Genomic DNA, 20793 nt, shown 5'->3' on the forward strand with positions numbered 1-20793 from the left:
AGTGTGGGGTCCCCACACGGCGCCCCTCATCTGCAGCACGCTGCCTTATTTTAGCAGGTAGAGCAGATGGAAGTGGGAAGCTGAGGAGGCAAAGCAGAAGCAAAGGCTTTTGAAATAAAGCCCCGTGCTCTGCTGAGGGGGTTTGGTGCATTTTGATGGTCATAGCCAGGATGAGCTTTGAGGGAGCTCAACGGTTTGCTGGTGGGGGACCTACACGGAGAGCAAAGAGGGGGAGAAGCCTGCCCCGGTTCCCAAATATCGCTTGGCAGGGACAGCTGGCATCGGCTCACTGAGGCAGAAACAGACCTAAAATAATCCTCAGCAAAGGGAGGCAGAGCCCTCACGGAGTCTTTCAGCCCCAGTGAGAAGGTGCCCCAGCTCCACCGCCTGCTGCCCACGGGGCTGGGGGAACCAGGATTGCTCCCTTCCCTGATGCCGCCATGTGGTTCTGCTGAGCCCGAACGTCTCCCAGGGCTGCTGCCCAGGGTCTTCCCTGCCTGAAACACAGGGGAAGCTCTGGGGAGAGAGAGCCCTGGTTCCTCCTCCTGAGCCCCTGCAGAGCTGAGGACCACAACCACAGCACACAGGGACCCGTCTAGCAGCAGGTCCCTGGGCGGGGACTCCGGGGTATGTCGGAGAAGACGGTTTAAACCCCACCTGCCCTGTGACACGTCCCAGCACAGCCCCGTGCCCAGCGCTGGGGCGGCAGCACAGCCCCTGCGCACCCCACGGACCGTGCCCCACCAGCACGGCTGCAGCGTGCTCGCGGGGGTGCTGCCAACGGCTTCGCAAGGCAGATGCTGCCCACATGGGACCTGACGAAAGCCACGATGGCCAAGCCTTCCCGCTGTCCCCTTCGCCCAGCTTCACCGTGCCAGGCAGTTTAAAACACCACGGGGCTGGGCAGGGGAACCCACAACCACCGCTGCGCCCTCCCGGATCCCTGCCTCCGCCTCGCCCTCCAACACAGAAAATACAGCTCCGGCAGCTGCGCCTTTAAACGCGTTTCTCTTCCAAACGCCCTGGAAAGTTGTTTAAGTTGCAAAGTATTACCTGGGGGTTTTGCATCGGGTTCTTAATTAGCTGAAATGATTTGCTTTGTCAGGGAATGGTTTCCAGGAGCTCCTAAACAGCTTTTAATATCAGCTCTAGGAACAGCCTCAGAAGGGAAAAGCTTTTCTTCTGGGCGGTGAGTGAAGTGCTGGGCTACACCTCTGCCTGCCCCCCCCCCGCCACACATTTCTGCCACACAAAGTAGTTAAGACAATTTTCCACAGTAAGTTTCATATTCCCTTCTGCCAGTGCAGGAGGCTCCTTAGGCTGAGCTTTGCCAGCTGTTACTCCCCTGGGCGCCCAAAGCACGGGCAGGGGCATATTTAGTTCTTGGCTCCCCGGCATCGCCCTGGCCAGGAATTTCAGCTCCCCACTGCAGGCAGGTGGGAAGAGCACCTGTGTTTGGCTGTGACTGCACCAGAAAGAGCAGGTGACTTTGGATCACACCAGGAATACAAAACAACCACCACTCAGTTTGCAAATAACCTTTTACCTACCCAAAAAGAGGACTTTTTGATACAGAGAGAAGGTGATAGCATTGCCTTTAACGGGTTGCTTACTTATAATTGCTCGTTTTGCATACTTTCTAGAAGATCTCACCCCTCCAGGTGACATTTCAAGCCACATATTTAGAAACTCTTGGCAAAGTAAAAAATGATAAATAATTTTGGACATCCCTTCCTGAGAGTGCGGGTACATCAGCTCCTGTTCACAGGAGTGAAGCCATCTCCTGAGGGTATGGCAAAGCCACGGCTACACTCCCTCTTTAAACTTTCATTTTGTGTCCCATTTCTTATCCAGTTTTTTACGCCTGGCCGAGATCACCTTTAAAATTTGGGGGATTTAAAATTAGAATTACTTGGGTGGCAGAGCAGCCACGCCGATGCCGCTTGCAGGCATCACCCCAATGCTGGAGGTGACCAGCCCTGAGCAGATGCGCAGGGGGCACAGGACAGGGAAAGGTGCTGGTATTCCCCCCCACACCCATGCTGGGAAATGGAGGTGTTTCCCAGCTACAGCCAGATCTAGCTGAATTAGAGAGAAAAGGATGTTGGGGTGAAATCACGGAACTCCAGAAAAATTATTCCAGCAGATTACTAAATAACTACAGATAACTTTGGATGCAATAAAACCTTGAAATCTGCTGTTTCACCAACAGTGTGCGATGCACCAAACACCGAAGGAGGATGTCACCCAAATGTACCTATGCTAGCACATTATATAGCTAGCACATTATATAGCTAGCACATTATATAGCTAACACATTATATAGCTAGTACATTATATAGCTAACACATTATATAGCTAGTACATTATATAGCTAGCAAGCCTGAAAGGAGCCAAACAGGATGGCAGAAGCTGTCCCCAGGGTGGTTATTTTCTGCTATTTAGTGCTGGCGTTTGCACAATAGGAAAACTTTTTCGAGAGAAATACAGTTTGTATTAGAGCAATCGATATCCTCAGAAAGCAGGTGAGCCTCCAGAGACACCAGAGCCCCTCCCCAGCCCGGCCCCCGGCCCCCTCCTCTGCTTTGTGAGCTTCTCAAGGGACCTTACCTAAACCCTCCCCTTTTTCTCAGGGAATGATCACACATTTGATGGAGTGTTTTGTCCTGCAGGGCTTCTAAGTATTGCCTACGCGATCAAATCCTGCTGCAACACACCCGGGTTAACCTCACTTAGTTATGGCTGAGGCCAGAGCAGGGGCAGGAGAGGTGGCCGCCTGTCCCTGCAGAGCCACATTTTGGCCTTGGGGGAAGTGGGATGTGCCCACTGCCCCGGAGCAGCCGTGCCCAGGAGGCCGCTGCAGGCACCAGCGATGCGGCTCGATGCTGAGCCCCGCTCCTGGCAGGGCTCCCCGAGCTCAGGCATGGCCGTGCGCTGCCGGACGGACAGTGGGGCCACGTGAAACCCCCTTGCCCAAACACTGCAGTAGAGCTGTCACCACCACTTTGGGGGTCAGACCTCGCAGTGCCAGAAATAACAGGTAGCAAAGCCAGAGGCAAGAGGGGAGATGCAGACGCCCCTGGCCCCAAACACAGGCACTGGCCTGCAGTCACCAAGCACTTCAATGCGCAGCAGCTCAAGCACTGGACAAGCCTTTCCACCCACTCACTGGAGCAGAAACGGGATAAAAATCAAAGACAGAAAAGAGCGCAATTATTGCAGGATCAAGCACGAGCATCTATGTTAATGCCTGGGCTTGTAATTACAATCACTTACGTTAATAACTGCACCTCCTAGCTAATCCCTCCTACACTTCTGATTATTGGAGAGGAGCTGGTTTACAACCTTACGTGAAAGACGAGACTCTGGAAGCATCGGGCTTTATATGAAATCCCGTATCAGCACCGAGGATGCTGCAGCATGGCTTTCAGGCTGCCCAACAGAGCAGCTGCTGCTAGGCACATTTTATAGGTGGAAAAAAAAAGAAAAAAAAGAGATACGTAGGAAAATGAAGCTGTTTCAGTTTACATGGTAGGGGCAGAGATGATGTTCTGCACTGAACAGGTTCGCTGAAATCTGAGAAAAGAAAAAAAGTGCAGAATGCAGGGACGTGTCTTTCCCTCTTCTGCTCTGTGAATGAAACACGTGCGGAGGAAGCCAGGATCCACAAGATCAAGGAACCTGGACACAACGACAGTAGGTGTGCAAAGGCCTTTAAGCAGATGAAAAGGCAGATGAAGCCCCTGGAGGGGTCAAAGTGCCTGTAAAGGTTTGGTACCCAACTCCTCCACACACCAGGATGGGGGTCCCCAGAAGCCATCCCAAGAATCTTCTTTGGGAGAGCAGAAAATAAGTATAAATAAATAATAAAAATAAAACAGTTTCTCATGTCTGGGCTTTTGCCAGCCAGCACCTGGGCACCCCGCATCTGCAAGGATCTCGCACCTCCAGAAACCAAACTGTCCCTCTGAAACATTTCCCTCTCAAGCTAAGTGGCAAACGTCAACCGAAAAGGCATTTTATCATGCATTTCCAGTCAGTTCCTGACCCCTGTGTCTGAAAAATCATTCAAAAGGTGGCTGTGAGGTGACCACGGGCCATGCTAACAGGTCTACCACCAAGACTGAAAATCAGCCCGGATAATTTAAGAATGAAATGTGGCTCAAAATCTCCGATCAGAGACCCGCATGGGCTCAGAGCCTTGGTGTGCTTCAAAGAGACTGCTTTCATTTTCTGTCTCACCTTTGCATTTACTTTTGCTGCAGGCTGGTACCACCCAGCTTCCCCAGTGCATCAGCCCAGTAAGCCTGCCAAGGAGGCCAAGGAACCAGCCAGCCACTTGGTGCACACACCACCCCCCCCCACCCCCCACCCCCCCGCTCCATTTGGCTTGTTTTCTTTTAACAGGCTGTGAGGTTTTATTTTTATAAATAAAAGGCTGAAGTGCCCTGGCTCACGCTGCATGCTCCTGGCTGCCGCCTGCACCGCCCAGCGAGAGGATCACTGCTGGGCACACTGCACCACAGCTCTCTCCAGTCCCGGGCACCGCAGCGCAGAACCCCAGTTCCCCTGACAATATTAATTATACAAGGCTGTATTTCAATTTCAACCGAGGAGAAAGGTCCCGTTTCATGGGAGGCCAGAGGTTAGGCTGCGATGCAGGGAGACGCAAGGAGAGGGATGATGGTGAGGGCTCAGCTCTCCACCTGGCACCTCCTGGCAGTGCCAGCGCTCCGATGGGATCAGGCTGCGTCCCTTCAGCAAAGCCATTTAACAGAGAATGGAAACGAACACCCGGCTGACTGACGCCCCAGCGCTCACTTGCAGCCACACTAATAACGCTGTTTCTTTGCATAGATGTTCTCCCCTTGCCCAGCGGCGTTTTCTCCAACACTCAATGTACTTCTCAGGAGATGGGATCTCACAGTCCTCACCTCACATGGCTCACACACGTAGTCAGGAAAATAGGGCATCCCAGCACACGGCAAGGACTGAATGCTGAACTACGTGGTACGGGAAACATTACTAAACCAGGGTGAAACCCTGCGGTGGTTGAGTTGTAGATGCCATAAAACTGTCTTTTAGGTCCTGTTGGCCCTCGGAGAAGGATGCAGCCTTCACTAACACGCACGTGGCTGATGGAGGCTTGGGCTTGCTTCAGCAGCAGGGTATCAATGTGACTCCAGCACCAGGACGCTGTGCTGCCCACACGGGCTTGCCCTGCCCTTGGGCTTCACCAGCAACAGTTTTGACACGGAAAGGAGGGAACAGACAAGAAAGCCTGACCTGAGCTGGCAATGACCACCCCCAACACATGCACATGCAGCTGGTAATCCCATCATCAGCCTCACCGCTGGCTGCTTCCCCAGCACACCCACAAACTTCACCATCAGCAGCACCTCTCCCTACTCTAATTTTGTTCCATGGAACTTTACAGATGCCAAAGACCGTAGGATACAACTGCAAAACACCACTGGGCTCACTAGGAGAAACAATGGTGCTTTGGAAGGTGGATCAACACCAGCAAAGTCAGCCCGAGATGCTCCCATCACAGCTGGAAAACTGAGCATCTCCACTGCAGCCCAGCCCTAAGCTGCCTCCTCCTCAACCCACTCAGAAATCCAGTGTTACAAAGCTAATTAAATGCTCGATTAAGTGTCCCAACATGTTTCCAAATAAAGTACTAACACGGCATGTTATAAAAAAAAAGGAAAAAAGAAAAAAAAAAGAGAAAGCAAGCTCCAGGTTGTATAATGGCCTGCAAGCACATCACGATAATCTGCGCCTGCTTCCAGGGGGTGGAAATAGGAGCTGAACAGCTAAATCCCCTCACTACCTCCAATAAAAAGAGCCATTTCTCCTGCCCACTGCACTTCAGACCAAGACTGATTTATGTGGTCTCACCAGCCTTGCCATCTGCTGCTGGTACCTGCCTGGGGACCGTGCACCCCCACAGGGCTGCTCAGAGCACACTGCTCCAAAGGTCCCCTCCAATCTGACCCCCTTCACAGACTTCTTGTCTTCCTAAGAGCAGTGTCCACCCCAGGCAGATGTTCTCCACCTCCACCAGCAGCCCCTCCTGTGGGCAGGGGAGAGGTCTCATGACACAGGAGCCCACACACCCCACCAAGCAGCAGGGGTTCAAGGGTCAGTGCTACCACATCCCACCGGCCCCCAAGAAATCATCCTGTCAAGCTGAGCATCACAGATGTGATCCAGGTGACACTGCCCCTAAAGCAGACGTGGTCTGTAATCCTATGTGGTGTGTTTGGGGGCCACCAAGCATCACCAGCCCAGACCCCTCTAATCCCACCACCGCCTCACCCAGGGCAGAGATGGCAATAACCTACTGATGTTGGGTGCCACCCCTGCGCTGGCAACAGCTCCTGAGCTTCTTTAGCCACTGATCATTCAACACAAGATGCAGCAGGAGCAAGCATGAGGGTCCAGGCTGTCCCCATCCCACTGAGAGCCCCCATGCCTCCCCTGTAGCATCACACTCTTCCTCCCCTGCTTTCCTCCACCATCTGCCGCTCTTTGCTGCATCTGGCACACCTTTAGGAGGATGCCACGGGAACATCTTGCTTTGCCTCCATGCCAGCTGTGTGCCAGAACAAGGTGCCTGCTGAGATGGGCATCAGCTCCCTGCGAGTGGGGCTCGTCTGATGAGCTACGAGGTTGGTCCTGCAGTGGACGTCAGTGACACTGCCCACAGCAGCAGCCAGGCAGGGGGCTCCTCGAGGCACGGGGCTCCAGGGCTGCCCCACCAGCACAGCTGCCGGGCCTGACTTGAAGACTGGAGTTAGAAAATCCTGTGCTAGAACCAGGTACACCTGAATTCTGTGAATGAACTGGGTTTTTTTTGCTCTCCAGCACTCATTTACAAAAACCTTTCCGACATCCATAAAATGCTATGGAAGCTTTAGCTCATCCTGCTTCCTCTCCGCGCTTCTACTTCACCTATTTTTTCTGTCTTCAACCTTTCATACGTACAACAGTAACTCTTTTCAAAGCTTCTCAAGGTCAAGAAAGTCCCTAACAAGGCGCCTTAGGGCAGTTATTGATCTTCTTTCAGTCTTTCTGAAACTGTGAAACCTCAGCCGGGAGATGGAAAGTTACTCAGGCCCTTCCCAGGTTGATGAATTTTAATATTCATGGCACCCGACTCATGAGAATATCAAATCCTCTCGCAGTGATAGCCCTGTACGTCTGTCTGTGTCCCTGCTGCAAGGTCACAGTCCCCTCCATCCACTCAAGGATGACTTGAGTGAGCTTCTGAAGGATAAGTCTGTGCCATGAAAGTTTCCTGAGCAGAATACCATCACCCCTTAGAAGCAGATATGCAACACCTACCCAAAAATATTGTCTGCTGGGAAGAGCAATCAAAGCTTAGCAGGGGACCAGAGCTGGCATGAGGACCTATCCGTGTTATATGGGCAAAACAGGTTTCCTTAAACTATTTCTTGGCACTTTCTAGGAAACACCACGATCGATACTGCACAGATGAAGTTTCACTGTCAAGTAAGGCTGAACTAAATGCACGCTGCTGCCTAACGGAGCAATACCACTCACCCTCCGCGTTCCCAGCCTGAGCCGCGGCAGGAACCAGCAGAGCCTCCCTTCCGTCGGCTGCTGTCGCTGGCCCAGCTCAGCAGGGCCAGAGCAGCCCCCCCTCTCCCCCAGGGCTTGCGGGCACCACCTTGCCCACCCACCCACATCGCTGCCTGCTGCAGGAGCAATGGCTGGTGCTTTGCCACCAATGGCAGCGACTCTGGCAGGTTTGCCTGCAGCACCCTCTAGGAGAATACTGGCCTGTGGGTCTTCTTCACCCTGCCTGGTGGTTGGGAGGGGGCTGCCATGCCCGGGCAGCGGCTGGCACGCGGGGGCAGCGGTGGGGGCAGCCACCCACCCTGCAGCGAGGCGGCAGCTCCAAGAGCCGGCATGGCAGCTGCCTCCACTCTGACAGGCTGTTAAGAAGAGCATTTATGGTGGAGACAGGTATCACATCTGCCCTGGTACCCACCTGACCTCCAGCACCACTGGTGGGCCCGCAGCACCAATACTGATGCCCCAAAAGCCAAAGGGCTCCCTGTTTTAAGCCTGACTTTTTGCACTGCCTGCTCCATGGTGAGCACTCAGGCTTTTCCTCTGGACATACCTGTTGGCCTTCCTGGCAAGACAGCTCAGGAGGACACCTTGGCACTGGTGGCCCAGGCAGCTTGCTAGCCCAGGAGCGCAGCGATACAACAGGCAGCAGCCCCAGGTCCTAGGGCACAGCAAATTTGCTTTGGAAAACCAGCCTGCCATCAGGGAAGCATCATTCACTTCAAATACATCTTCATTTAGAAGCGAGGAAGGCAGAAATCCCTTTGCTCGCTCAGCCACTGTCACCCCTCTGAATATATAGCTTGGTTTTATGAACCATTGAAAACAATCTGCAGGCGCGGGCAGTGGCTTTCGGCAAAGCATTAATCAGCAGGGCTCACGTACGGCTAACATTTGTCCGTTCATAACATAACTGCATCTAAAGGAGGAAAGCAATCTAGAGCTCTGGGGTTTTTTTCTGATTAAAGAAAGGAACAGCAATTCTTAAGATAATTTTCTAAGTGGCCAGAAGCTGAGAGCAGGCTCAGCAAGGCAAAGCCCACCATTTGGAGTAGTCCTAGAACCTCCAAAGACACCACCAGAAGACAAGAGCCTGCAGCAGACAGGGAGGTCCCATCCCGTGCGTTCTATACAACATCCATCAGTGGGGTCCGGGGGGGCTGCAACAGCCACAGAAACAGGGATCACACGCGTGGGACACCTGGGGTGCTGTGCGTTACCCACCTAAGGGGACTTCACTCCTAGTTGAAAGCAGTCCGCTGGGTTACACATCACCACTGACCCCTGGCCCCACCTCAGCCCCAGGTTTGCAGAAGGAGCCGGCGGGGAGCCCGGCATTGCCCAGCCCAGCAGCCAGAGCTGGCTTAATTACAGCGGGTTAAGCGGCACAGAAAACTCCTGAGTCACAGCAAGCTGTTAATTACCAATCCGTAACGGGATTTGAGGGCTCCCACCGGTGAAGGCGACTTCATCTCATGCTGTCATACGCAGTGCTCTCTGTTTGACTTAAGTTTATGTGACTGACCTGAATATTTATATCCCTGGGGCTGGGGGACTTTTTAAAAAATCATGATTTCTACACAAAAATCCAGGAGAAACCCAGCAATTGCTGCGCTCTGTGGCCCGCATCTCTGGGGCCTGCAGGGAACTCGGGGGCCTAACCCCCTGCCCACCCTTCAGACGGCACCTTGCTCCTCCTGTCCCCAGAGAGGGGGCCTGGCCGAGCCCTGGGGACCCCGCCAAGCTGTCACTGCAGGATGCTCGATCTCAGGGGAAACAGCCTCAAAGGGGTGACTGGCAACAGCTGCTCCCTGCTAGTCAGGGCCGCAGAGCATGCCCATCGGTGCCCGTCGCCCTCTGAGCCCAGCAGAAATACCAGGACCCAGATTCCTATGGACAAATGATGTCTGCAAACTTCAGGTGCCTGTCCCCACTTGTCACCCACCCGCCCCATCGCCACACGCAGGCAGGTGGCTCCTTGGGTTCATACGAAGAGCGTGACAGGGAGGAAGGGCGGGGGGCTCTGCGGGCTGCGAGCTGCTGGATCCTCCCCCCAGGCACTGCCTGCGCTCTGGAGGCAGGTTTTTGGAGGCAGGTTTTTGGCAAGGCACCCATGCCCTGCTTTTCCCCTGGAAGAAGGTGGCGGGGGTGCCCAGGGGCCGTGCATGGCCCCAGACGCCAGACTGGGGCTGGGATTGCCACCCCGGGACAGCACTGAGCTGGAGGCACTCTCTGAACCCGGCTAATCCTCTTTGACCAGGAGCTACCAGCTAATTACATTCCCAGTGAGACACGGACCTTTGGGAAGGGGGCAGGGAGGCACAGCACACCCGGGGGTCGAACACCGGCTCAAGGCTGCCGGCCCCCACCCGCAGTGAGGCAGGAGCCCGATGCTCCTCCCCACTCACTTTTTTCCTCTTCTATGAAATCCATGTGCTGACACCAAACCTTTCCTCAGCCCCCCTTCTCTAACCCATCCTCCAGCTGCTGGCAGCACCCTGTTCTGCACAAAGGCTGATCTCACGGAGGTTTTTTCCATCTAATTAAACTCCCTTTTTCACAGGCATTCCTCCCTGCAGCCAAGCACCGGAGCTGCCACGGGTTCCTTCTGCAAGTAGGGCAGGCTCAGCCCCATCCTTGGTGTCAGCATCTCGAACCCGAGTGGCGCAGCATTGTGTCCTGGGGGGCTGTGCTGCTCAGGGCCCAATTTTGCCCAGTGGGAGGTCTTGGAGTGTGATGGAAAGAGGCACAGGGCTTTCCAGAAAGCACGCCATGCGGTGATTCACAAGCTCTTTGCAAGAAATCCATCTGCATGGGCTTGTTTGTACCTGGCTGCAGGTACAAGGCAAGCAGCAGAAGGGGAACATCCCACAAAGGACTCAAGTAAATGCTGCTCCTGCATCCTGTTTGACTTGTGGTATCACATCCAGGATAACGCATGTGATATGCATATAATATATTACATATGCATATATTACATATGCATATAATAAGGAACCTAACAGCATTGACTGGTAAGACCAGATATGGAGATGCAGCAGCACGCCCATGACACCAGAACTGTTATTAAAAAAAAGATGCTTTTTACAGTGCATGGGGAAAACAAGAAAAAACCCACAATTCTAGGATATGGGTGTGGTGTGGTGAGTACAGATCAGTAAGAGGACCCTCCTGACAGTAAGGTACCCGTTGGAGGCCACAGCCTAGCACCCAGGGAACAGCAGTGTTCTACAACAAAACTTGTCACCACTCCTGTTTCAGGCTGGTTAATTAGGCAAAGGGGCATCCTGCCATGCTTATTTAGTAACACAACATGCATAGCCCATTTGTTCCTTAATACAAAACCCCTGGAGTCAATTGGGGTCAATGAGGGTTACCAGGAGAGCATCATGCAAGCACAAGGCAATCATGCTGCAAGCCAGCTCTTGCCAGATCACTTGCTCCCTTAGCAGGCTGCCATAAGCAGGCGTGATTTCTTGTATCCCCAATGAAATGGCCCAGCACTCGGTCTTCCTGCAACAGAAACTTCTTTCCTACCTGCATGCCACCAGGCTGAGGCTGCAGGGACTCTGGCAGAGCCCCAAATCACCAGCTCTTACTTGGGAACAGCTCACGGTGCTGTTCCTAGGAGCCAGCTACTGGAGGAGGTGTGATGAGGTGGGAGGAAGGTCCAGGCACCTGGACTTCTGGTAATTCACATAGCTTACTTAAAGCTGGGTAACATATCACGGCAATCAAGCAAAAGCAGTGGAGGTCAGACACTCTTCTGCGCTTCCTCTCTTTGCTGGTCACCCACAGCTTCCATAGCCATGGGCCACTACAGCCCACACACCTCTCCTGGGATGCAGGGCCAAAATGCCATGCTTGTACCTGAACTCTGCAAGTGCCCCAGACTCCCAGTCCTCACCATCATCTTCTGACCATGCCCACCAGTACCGAGGGCCAAAGGAAAGACAGCCTCGCTGGTGGATCTTGTGGGAGCTCTGGGCTTGGAGGCACTGCCCAGCTGCTCACAGGTGAGATGCTCTTGGAGAACCTTCACCTGGACCAGACTACACGAGCACTTGGCCCACGGCAGTGCAAAGGCAATGATGGAAGTGCAAGTCACCCTTTTCTTTTGGTGGCTCAGCACCTATGCAACTCAGCTGGTGAGTCCACAGAAAAAAAGCTCTTTATTAGTATTTTCTTCTCTTTCGCTAGGTTTGAGTGCACTTGGCTGAATGAAGCACCGGGGAGGAGGCAGCTACTTGGATACCTCCCCAGGCGGCTGCAGAGGGTGGGAGGGGACGACAGGGACCCAGAGCCTCCGACTCCATCTTTAGATCAGGAGTGGGATGAGGATGAAAATACCATGGGTAAATAATAATGCATCTTTTCAGGGAAATCAGAAGTTTCTTTTCTTTTCCCCATTTCATAATGGCGATTGTCAGACAGCAACACCTCCCACACCTGCTCTGCTGAGAGCAGCCCAGAGGTCTGACCAGTTGCCCCTCCTGATGTTGACTGTGTGTCCAGCTAACTGGGACCTGTTGTGTCTTGCTGATCACCCATCCACACGACAGAAACACACAGAGACATGCAGCAGGATGTCTCCTTCCAGTGGTGTGCCACAGCCTAACACTGTCTCACCTCCATCAGTAGGTAATGCATCTCACGGGGTCTCTCTAAGCACGCAGCTCCTCCATACCTCCCTGTCCCCTTCTCAAAAACCTGCTCTGGCCACATGTTCCCTCCAAGATCCACCTCAACCACTTGCAGGGACTATTCCTCAACAGCCACAATGAATTTGGGAGTCAGCGTATGCTAAAGCACTTGGGGTAGCGGGTGTTAGGGTGCTCGTCACCCTCACATTATGTGTGATGCCATCAAGGAGCCGGGGTCCTCAGGGAAGTGGTGCTGCCAGTGTGCCCTTCCCTCCCATCGTACTACTGGGGCCATCCAGCCCCTCAACAAGTACCAGTTTCACTTGGCATGATGCTTCCCATTGAGCTGCGACAGCCTGCACCGACACGAGGAGAGCAGTCTCTCTCAGCACCAGTTCATTAGTGCCTCCCTGGCAGTGCAGATGACCTAGTTAGCTAAAATGCTTGTTCTGTATGAGGATGCAAAGGTTATTTAGGGTTTCTTCCCCCTTCCAAGATGGCTACATGGTTTTGCTAGGAAACTATAACCACACGCAGCCCACTGGCAGCACCGTGGTAAAGCCTCAACTGCTTGCAGTGATGATACACCTTTGCAGAAAACGCACTCTTCTAGAACTGCTCTGCTGCAGAACGCCATCCTTCCTCCAAAAACCAGTCCGTTGAGGCCCATGCCCTCTCCCTCCCTGTGACTCATGCAATTTGAAGCTGGAGGTGAAGACTTTGCCCAGGCTCCAGCGGCACCTACAGAGGATGCTGCCCGCCTCACCCACAGCGCGTGCTCCTCTGCACATACCCAACCCAGGCTCAAAGCTCCTCATTAGTTTCCACACAACTTCCAAGGGCAGCTTACAGTAAAAGGTCCTAATTCATAAAGCAATTAATGGATTAAGCCTTAATACTTCAAAGAGCAAGTCCTGGTATTTGTGTGAATCTCAGGACCTGGGACAAGCTCATGTGAGCTGCAGGCAGAAAGAGGATCAGACCACAGAGTAATTTTCTCAGAAGATCAAGCAAACCTAAAGCCTGACTGCGTTAACAGATCTTGCAACGTTCTCCCTTCCTCAGGAAGTTTTTGTTAAGAACATTCACGGCTTAAGTATTGCATTTCTTCCCTGACTCTTCAAAAAAAAAAAATTCCCATAAATCAACCCATCCATTCCAAGCCAGATAACAAATCTGTGTAAAGGGAAACAAAATCCAAGATACCACAAAGCCCAGGTGGGACCTCGCGGTGGGTCTTCACTCTATGTGAAGGCACGTGGCTATCGCCGTGATGAGCAGCAGCAAGAAACCCTGAGACAGACATATGTGCAAGGGTGAGCTTGCCAAGGGTGTCTAAAGGCGTTTGCTCAAGAGCTGAGCAAGAAAGGACAGAGTCCAGTCTTCAAAATCTGAAATTTAATCCCAGGTGTCAGCTAGTGACCCTGGAGACAAGCACTGGGGAGAGGTCACCTTTCCATGGTACCTGCAGAGAGCACCACATTACAACCCAACCCCTAATTAATTCTCTATTGAATTTACTAGCGAGTGCCAAAGGGAGCACGTTAAAGCCATTTCTCCAGCCTGTGAGGTTTCTGATGCCTGAAAACACATTATTGCCCAAGGGCATGCCAACACGGGGCTTCAGTCGTACTCAAGGGACTAAACACCCGGACACCTTTTCTCACCGAGCCCTCAGGGTAGGAAGGAAGCAGTAGTAGGAGCAGTGAGCAGAGCATTTCTCTTGGAAATGGCATGATGCACAAGGAGGTGGCCATCTGATGGGTTTACAACTCCACACGCACGCTGTGCGCTGCGCCGGGAGAGCGGCTCTCCCCCACCGCGAACATGACCACGAACAGCAGCAGCTTCAGGAAGAGGCGAAAATTACTGGCTGTAATTGAAACTGCAGGGAGGAGCTAGAGACAGAAAATGTAATTATCCGCCACAGAACAGAGCCAAGATTAGCAATCCTACTTCCGGTCATTTAAAGCTCCCATTAACTTTTCCACGTGCTGATGATACAGGTTTTGTGTCCGACTGGCTGTGAGGTGTGACACTTCCAGAAGAAAGCCCTGGACCTCCTCTCACAAAGGTCCTGAATCACCTGCAGAAGAGGGGGTGAGGGTCTGGACTTTAAAAGAGGCCTTCTCCAAGGGTTTGGAAGATCTCCCCCTCCCTAGCTACCAAGGTTGAAGGGGTAGGAGGATGCTCTAGCTGGCCGCCACTCTCCTCTCTGGGCACTGGTGGCTGGAGTTGGCTGAGGTGCCATTTTGGTGCTTGGGAAGATGATCTGGGTGGGCATCGCAACAATTCAGAGACCTCCTTGACTACAGTTTGTGAGACTGGGCCCTCCGGCCACCTCAGCCTCTCTTCTCTCCTCGCACTCCGTCTCGGTAAGCTGCAAGACACCCAGCCAACCCACATGCAAAGAGCATTGTGGACATCTCCACACCCATCCCGTGCTCAGCCCATTCCCCTGCCCTGCACCCAGGCCCAACAGAGCTGGGCCCTTGCCATCTGGAGAGGGCAACAAACTCCAATGGGCCATTGTGTGCCCTCAGCTGATTTAAAATCACCTTGCTGAGGTCCTGCCACTTACCCACCACCACTGTACCACCTTCCTCGCACCCTCACCATCTGAGGATTGCGGGTACTGCAGAATGTCCTTCACCAGCCTCATCCCAAGCCTGGCCAAGGCGTCCATCCACAGCACCAGGAGGAGGATGCTTATGAGTGACTCTAGCACCTGCATGACCTGTTTCTATTCTACTTCCTCACCCTTGGACACCTTTGGGGAGCAGTAGGGACTGCTGGAGGTGCCCCAAACAGCAGCCACCCATCGCTCTGCTCCTTGTGTCAAACCAGCACAGGATCACCGAACATATATGAAATCCATGTCTTTGTCACGAGGTGGAGGACCATGGCCTCCAGCCCTGGGGCTTCCACCAGGAGGGACTTGGCTTCAGCAGCTTCCTAAAGGCTTTTTGAAACCTTTGAAGAAAAAAAGCACCATCTTTTCTCCATCTTAAGCGAGGAGAGAGCACTGACCGTTGGATCGGAAGGCGCCCACCCCTGCCAGCCCCCTTACCTCCACCAGGTGAGGCGTGGGGTTGAAGCCGCACATGTTGCAGACCTGCTGCCGGCAGGTCGTGCAGGTGTTGTAGTTGGGGGGCTCGCCGGAGCCCACGTTGATCTCCGCCTTGCAGAGGGGGCACGAGACCCTTGCTTTCGGCACTTCCTTTGGCTTGACACCCTGCTCTGGCTTGCCTGGCTTCACGGCCGGCGTGGCACCAGCCCGGCCCTGTGCCCCTGGGGCTTTGGGACCAGCTTCTTTGCTGGCATCACTGAAGACGATTTTTGGAGGCACTTTGCCAGGAGATGGCTGGCTCGGAGGGGGGGCCTCTGGCTGGACAGACATGAGGGTGCTCGCCTGGGTCAGGAGGGACGCCCCAAAGCCAAAGAGCTTCCCTGTGAGCCCCTCCTGGGGCTGCTCTTGTGCTCCAGCCCCAGGGGCCGGGGCAGCAGGCTTCGCCCCCACATCTCCTGTCGTCTTTCTCTGCTCGGAGGAGGAAGGCTTGGCTTGCTGATGCTGCGGGGAAGACCTGGCTGCCTCCTGAGGTTTTGGCTGTCCTTGGGCGTGTGGTTCCCTCTGCGGCGGCGTGGGGTGAGTTTTGGGTGGCTCGGTCGGCAGGGCACGGGTGGCTGGTGGGGACTTATCCGCACCTGGGGGCAGCGGGTGCTTGGCTGGGGAGTGGGATGGGGACGGCGAAGGAGAGTGCAGCTGCTGCTGGCTCTTGGAGCGGGGAGCGGTGGTCATGTCCATCCCCAGCGCCCGCTGCATCTGGCAGTTCAAGCACAACCATTCCTTCACCTGTGAGACAAGGAGAGGACACGGGCAGTGAGCGACAGGCAGCCCCAGCACACCCTTAGATCCCCCTAACCCCCCCACTATGTAGCTCTAGGAACCAGCCATCAACCCCTGAAAAACACTGCGGTACCACATCCTTCACGAAAAGTATCTTGCAGTCAGGGCGAACAGACTCCATCTATCACAGGTGCCCACGGCACAACACACCAGTGCGAAAGCGAGCTTTAATTAGCGTTGGTTTGCTTCCAAGGCTTCTGCTAGCCACGAGGCTCTGCCTGCAGGCAGCATGTTTCATGCCTCTCCCACAGGGAGAGGGGCCTTTGAGGGCTCCTGGCCCCACCACCTCCTTCAGACCCATTTTTTTCCCTCCCACTCGGTGACCAGAGCGGGCACAGAGGACAGCCAGGGCCCCTCAGAGAGGAGCCGAGGGCTGGCAGGAGGGCCAGCGCGGCTCTGCAGAGGGATGCTGCTACAATGCATAACTGCAACGGTCCCCAGCGCCGGCACACTGCCTGCTGCTGCCAGGTACCTCCTGCAGGAAAAGCTGCTGTGACATGCCCGACACTTCCCCAGGGCCAGCAGGGATGGCTTTTCGGGAATCCCACCCAAAAAAACGGCACTGCAGCCCGTCAGGGGCAGCAGGGAGCAGGTTCTCCTCGCAGGATGCATCTGCGCTGCTGGGCAGGCAAAGTGCTGGCTGGGGAGTAATTGGTTAATTTTCACTCTCACCACGATGAACTTTTGGATGCAAATGAAAAATATAATGCTCCCTGGCTAAGTGGCAATAAATGAAAGATTCCCTCCTCGAGAGACATTCCCTGTGACATGCTAATGTCTGAATTAAGTTAATTAAAGAGGCCGTATGAAAGCTGCGAGCCTTTCCATACGAGGAATCCACAGGATGCTCAGCGGCTGTGCAAATATTAATGTATAGCACAGTCAGCAGGACAACAGAGTCTGCCTGCAAAAAATTTCTCTGAGACAAGCAGCCAAGGCAGCAGGAAGGACCAGAGCATTCCGAAAAACTGGAGCAGCATCCCAGATAAGCAGACCCAGAGCCTGGCACGGGCTACTGTGCGCGCAGCACTCGACAGCTCCCAGCCTCGGCGCTCTCCTGGGGGTCCATGTCCCACCGGCCAGCACCCACCACATGAGATGTGGGTTTTCCTGCCTTTCATTTCAGGAGCCATCTCCTCATCCCAGTGTTACGGATCACCTCTAAGGCTCAGCTTAATCCCCACTGCAGAGACATTACCTGCCCCAGCCCCTCACCCAGCCCCGCGTCTCCAGCTCTGTGGGGCTGCTTGGTCCTGTGGTTGGAGGCGCAGGTGCTGCACAACTGATTCATAACTTGGCCGCAGGGTATTTATTTCCCCATACACTCCAACTACAGGCACGTTTTAACCTTTTCCAGCTGACAGGAGCTGTCTGCAGAGATGCAGTTGGGTTTTTCAGCAGGTCCTGCGGCGGGGCAGGTTGGCGAGTCCCAGGAGGGGAGGCAGGTGTGCCCTGAACCCCTCCTTACAGGTCCCCACCCCAGGAGGGCTCTTATAAAGCCCAGCCTTCAAATAACAAACTTTTTAAAATCGAAGAAATGCAGATCAACTAAGAAAGATGGATTAGAATTCAAGGGACCTGCATGACCAAACCTCCACCTCTTTCATTCTCTGCCCAGCAGCTGGCTGCTCAGGGGGTCGGAGAGAGCTCTGCATTGCCTCTTAGTCTCCAGCAAAGCTCTTCCCATCATCTTGCAAGCCTGGCTGCACGTCAGCTCTGTGCTCTTCTCAGCTTTCACCGTGCTTGCCGAGCTCCCACGCCACTATCTCCACCAGCCCCTGCTCAAGTATTTCACTCCGAGCCGAGCAAAAAACAGCCTCAGCTTCTTCCCCAGCAATTCTGCATTGCATCGCTGTTTCTCCAAGCCGTTCCAAACAAGCCACATTATATTTAGCTCCTGAAAATATTGCTTTAGCTTTTATAGTTTCTTATGGTCTTGCTGTATCTCAGAAGAGAGACATTCTGACATACAGAATTCCTTGTGTTATTTTTGTTTTCTCACCCGCTGGAATTTCTTCCCACTATTCTATTTCAGGAGACCGTCTCTCAAAATCCCATCAGCTTTGCCCACCATCCCCATCAGCTCCAATTAAGGGAGAACCAATCCTTTCTATTCAGGTTCTCTCTCCCCGCAAAGTTCCCAGTATCCGAGAAACGCAGATCTTCCCTCTCCGCATAATCCCCTTACCCACACTGTAAGACCCTCTGGTGAGGTGGAAGCTGAGGGCAGAGGAGAGCCCCACCGGTGGGGCAAAGGACGTGCCCCACACTCCTGGTTCCGTATAGTCTGTATTTACTGTAGCCTGGCACAAGATTTAACTTATTTTCTGGAATAGGAAAAATATTTTGCCGCTCTCCTGCATAAACCTCCAAACAACCAAACAAAATATTGAGGGAACTCAATTGACTGTCCTCGACTGTCTGCCAGCCTTAAGGAGACACAAGCGCTGCTGGTGAATACGGAACAGCTCACAGCTCCGGCTCTGCTGGTTCACCCCCTCCCCGTGCCACGCAAGGTGCCTGCTTTGCCCCAGGTCCCACCGCCGTGCAAGCTGCATACAGCTCACGGGCAAGCTCACCGGGATCTTCCTGAGCTCAGGAACAACGTGATCATTGCAGTTTTCTCACCTTCCACAATAAACCTGCCTTATGCACCCCAGGGAAAAAAGCCAGTGGGCTTTTGGATGGGATAGGAACCACCAAATTGCTCTCGGTGACTTGATGAGCAACTGCTGAGGAACATCTATCCTGAGGAGCAGAAGAAAGCTGCAGGGAATACAACAGGGCGGAGTGCTCCCAGAGCAAGCATTTGAAATGTAAATTTGGTTGGGATTATCATAAATTGCCTGACCAGCCTCTACTGATGAAACCGATGACACAGTGTGTGGATTACACAGATCAAAGACACTTTAAAGGATCCTGGAGGGAAGACAGTAAAGAGGACGGGCCAAGACGTCTTGCCAAAGATCCTTCCCCCAACAAAGAGGAAGAAGGATGGAAAAGCCTGGGCATAAATCTTTACTAATCCAAGTCCTGGAAGTTTTGGTCTGGTGGAGAACTGGGCAAATAAAACAACAGATCTAGATGAAACTGTGGACTATTTGGCTGCCCTGCAGTGCGGTCCTTCAAATGCGCCTCTCGTGCCTGCAGACTCATCATGTTGGGCAAGATGCTCAGAGAACAGTAGAGAAATAGGAGGCACAAATATGAAAATAATAATTTATCCTACTCCTTCATTACTGCTAACAGTCTGGGTAACTAGCAGGATGAACTGTCTGTTGGTGAGAAAAACCCAACATTACTGAAAACTCTACTTCCAGCTCACCTTGTGGGACCGCTGAGGTCACTGTTACACCCCACAATAAGGGAGGTAAAACTGCTCTGCTGCACAGTCTGAGCCTGGCTGCTCGGAGCACGCCGACACCCTACACCCCAGGAAACCTGACTGGGGAAATACTAAAAAATACAAAGAAAAGGGGGATGTGGATGACAGCTCTGACACCAGGCTGATGTCTCCATGAAGAGCAAATGAGGCCGGGTAAAAGTGGAGGTGGCTGCTGTGCAAGACGGAGGCACCACTGGAAACGTAACACCGGCGAATATCGGAGCTCAGCTCACCAACATCAGCCGAGAAGCTGTGAAGTGCTTAAGCCGTATGAAAACAAAGGAGCTTCAGGAGGAAGTCTCTTGCGGAGCAGTAGGAACGACTGGTAGAGGGCATTAGGGACAAAGGCCACCCTAGAAAGGACAGGGGTCCATCACAGGGTGGAGATGGTAAAGCTGTTAATGAGACAGATATGACAGACGCACTGTAATTACCATCCTCGAACATTTGGGAAGAAGCAGGATAACACTCATTACAAGGATGAAGTGTTTCCAGCTTATTAGCAATTGAGAAGAACATTCAACAACATCTACCAGCACCAGAAGATATTTAAATCTGGCAGATCTGAATAGTTTTGCATCCAAGAGATCTAAGAGAGCTAAGAAAACTGCTGCGTGCTGATGTTCATTTTTAAGAGGAAATTTTAGAAGACTGCAAGAATCTTCTGTTTGAACATCCAAGAGGGCGAAGGTATGGCCCGAAGGGGACAGCAAGCCAGACATCTGTCCCAGACAGGCAGCGCTGGATGCACCTAGTGGAGCACCGCAGGTCACGCATATATGCCAGTCAACGTGGTTTTAGGAAAAAAAGGTCATGGGAAGCAAACCTGATTTTATTCTCTGCACATTTGATATTAGTGATGCACAGAAGCAATATTCTTGATGTCCAAACGGTGTTTTGACCTAGTAACGCATAACCTGCTGACAAAAAAGGCACTATGAAATATGAATAGTGAATATGCTAAATGGATTTCGGACCAGCTACCTGGCTGATCTGGGAGACAAGGATTCACCACTGCCTAGGTACCTCTCTAGTACGGTCTTCGTCTCACTCTGGCTGACACCCCTCACCCACGGCAGGCTTTGGTGAGATGATAAATACCGATGAAGACGAGTCCCTGCTGTCTGGCAAAGCTGGGCTCGCTCCGTGGGGGAAGCCTGGTGCTGAAGGTAGGAGTGAGGAGGGGGCTCAGCCGCCTCTTCCAGCACCAAGGGGCTCCTTCCAGAGCCCTCCACGGTTCCACACTGACTTTT

General features: G+C 53.2%; 1 protein-coding gene across 1 annotated transcript in view; it reads right to left on the reverse strand.

Annotated features, from left to right (window-relative positions):
- BSN (bassoon presynaptic cytomatrix protein) overlaps nt 1-20793 on the reverse strand; it is a 74923-nt gene that overhangs the window by 31340 nt on the left and 22790 nt on the right. The window contains 1 exon segment of the mRNA XM_040590523.1: nt 15319-16101. Within this exon segment, the coding sequence (XP_040446457.1) occupies nt 15319-16101 (783 nt within the window).

The sequence above is a fragment of the Falco naumanni genome, chromosome 4 (assembly GCF_017639655.2).
Source record: "Falco naumanni isolate bFalNau1 chromosome 4, bFalNau1.pat, whole genome shotgun sequence".
Classification (NCBI taxonomy): domain Eukaryota; kingdom Metazoa; phylum Chordata; class Aves; order Falconiformes; family Falconidae; genus Falco; species Falco naumanni.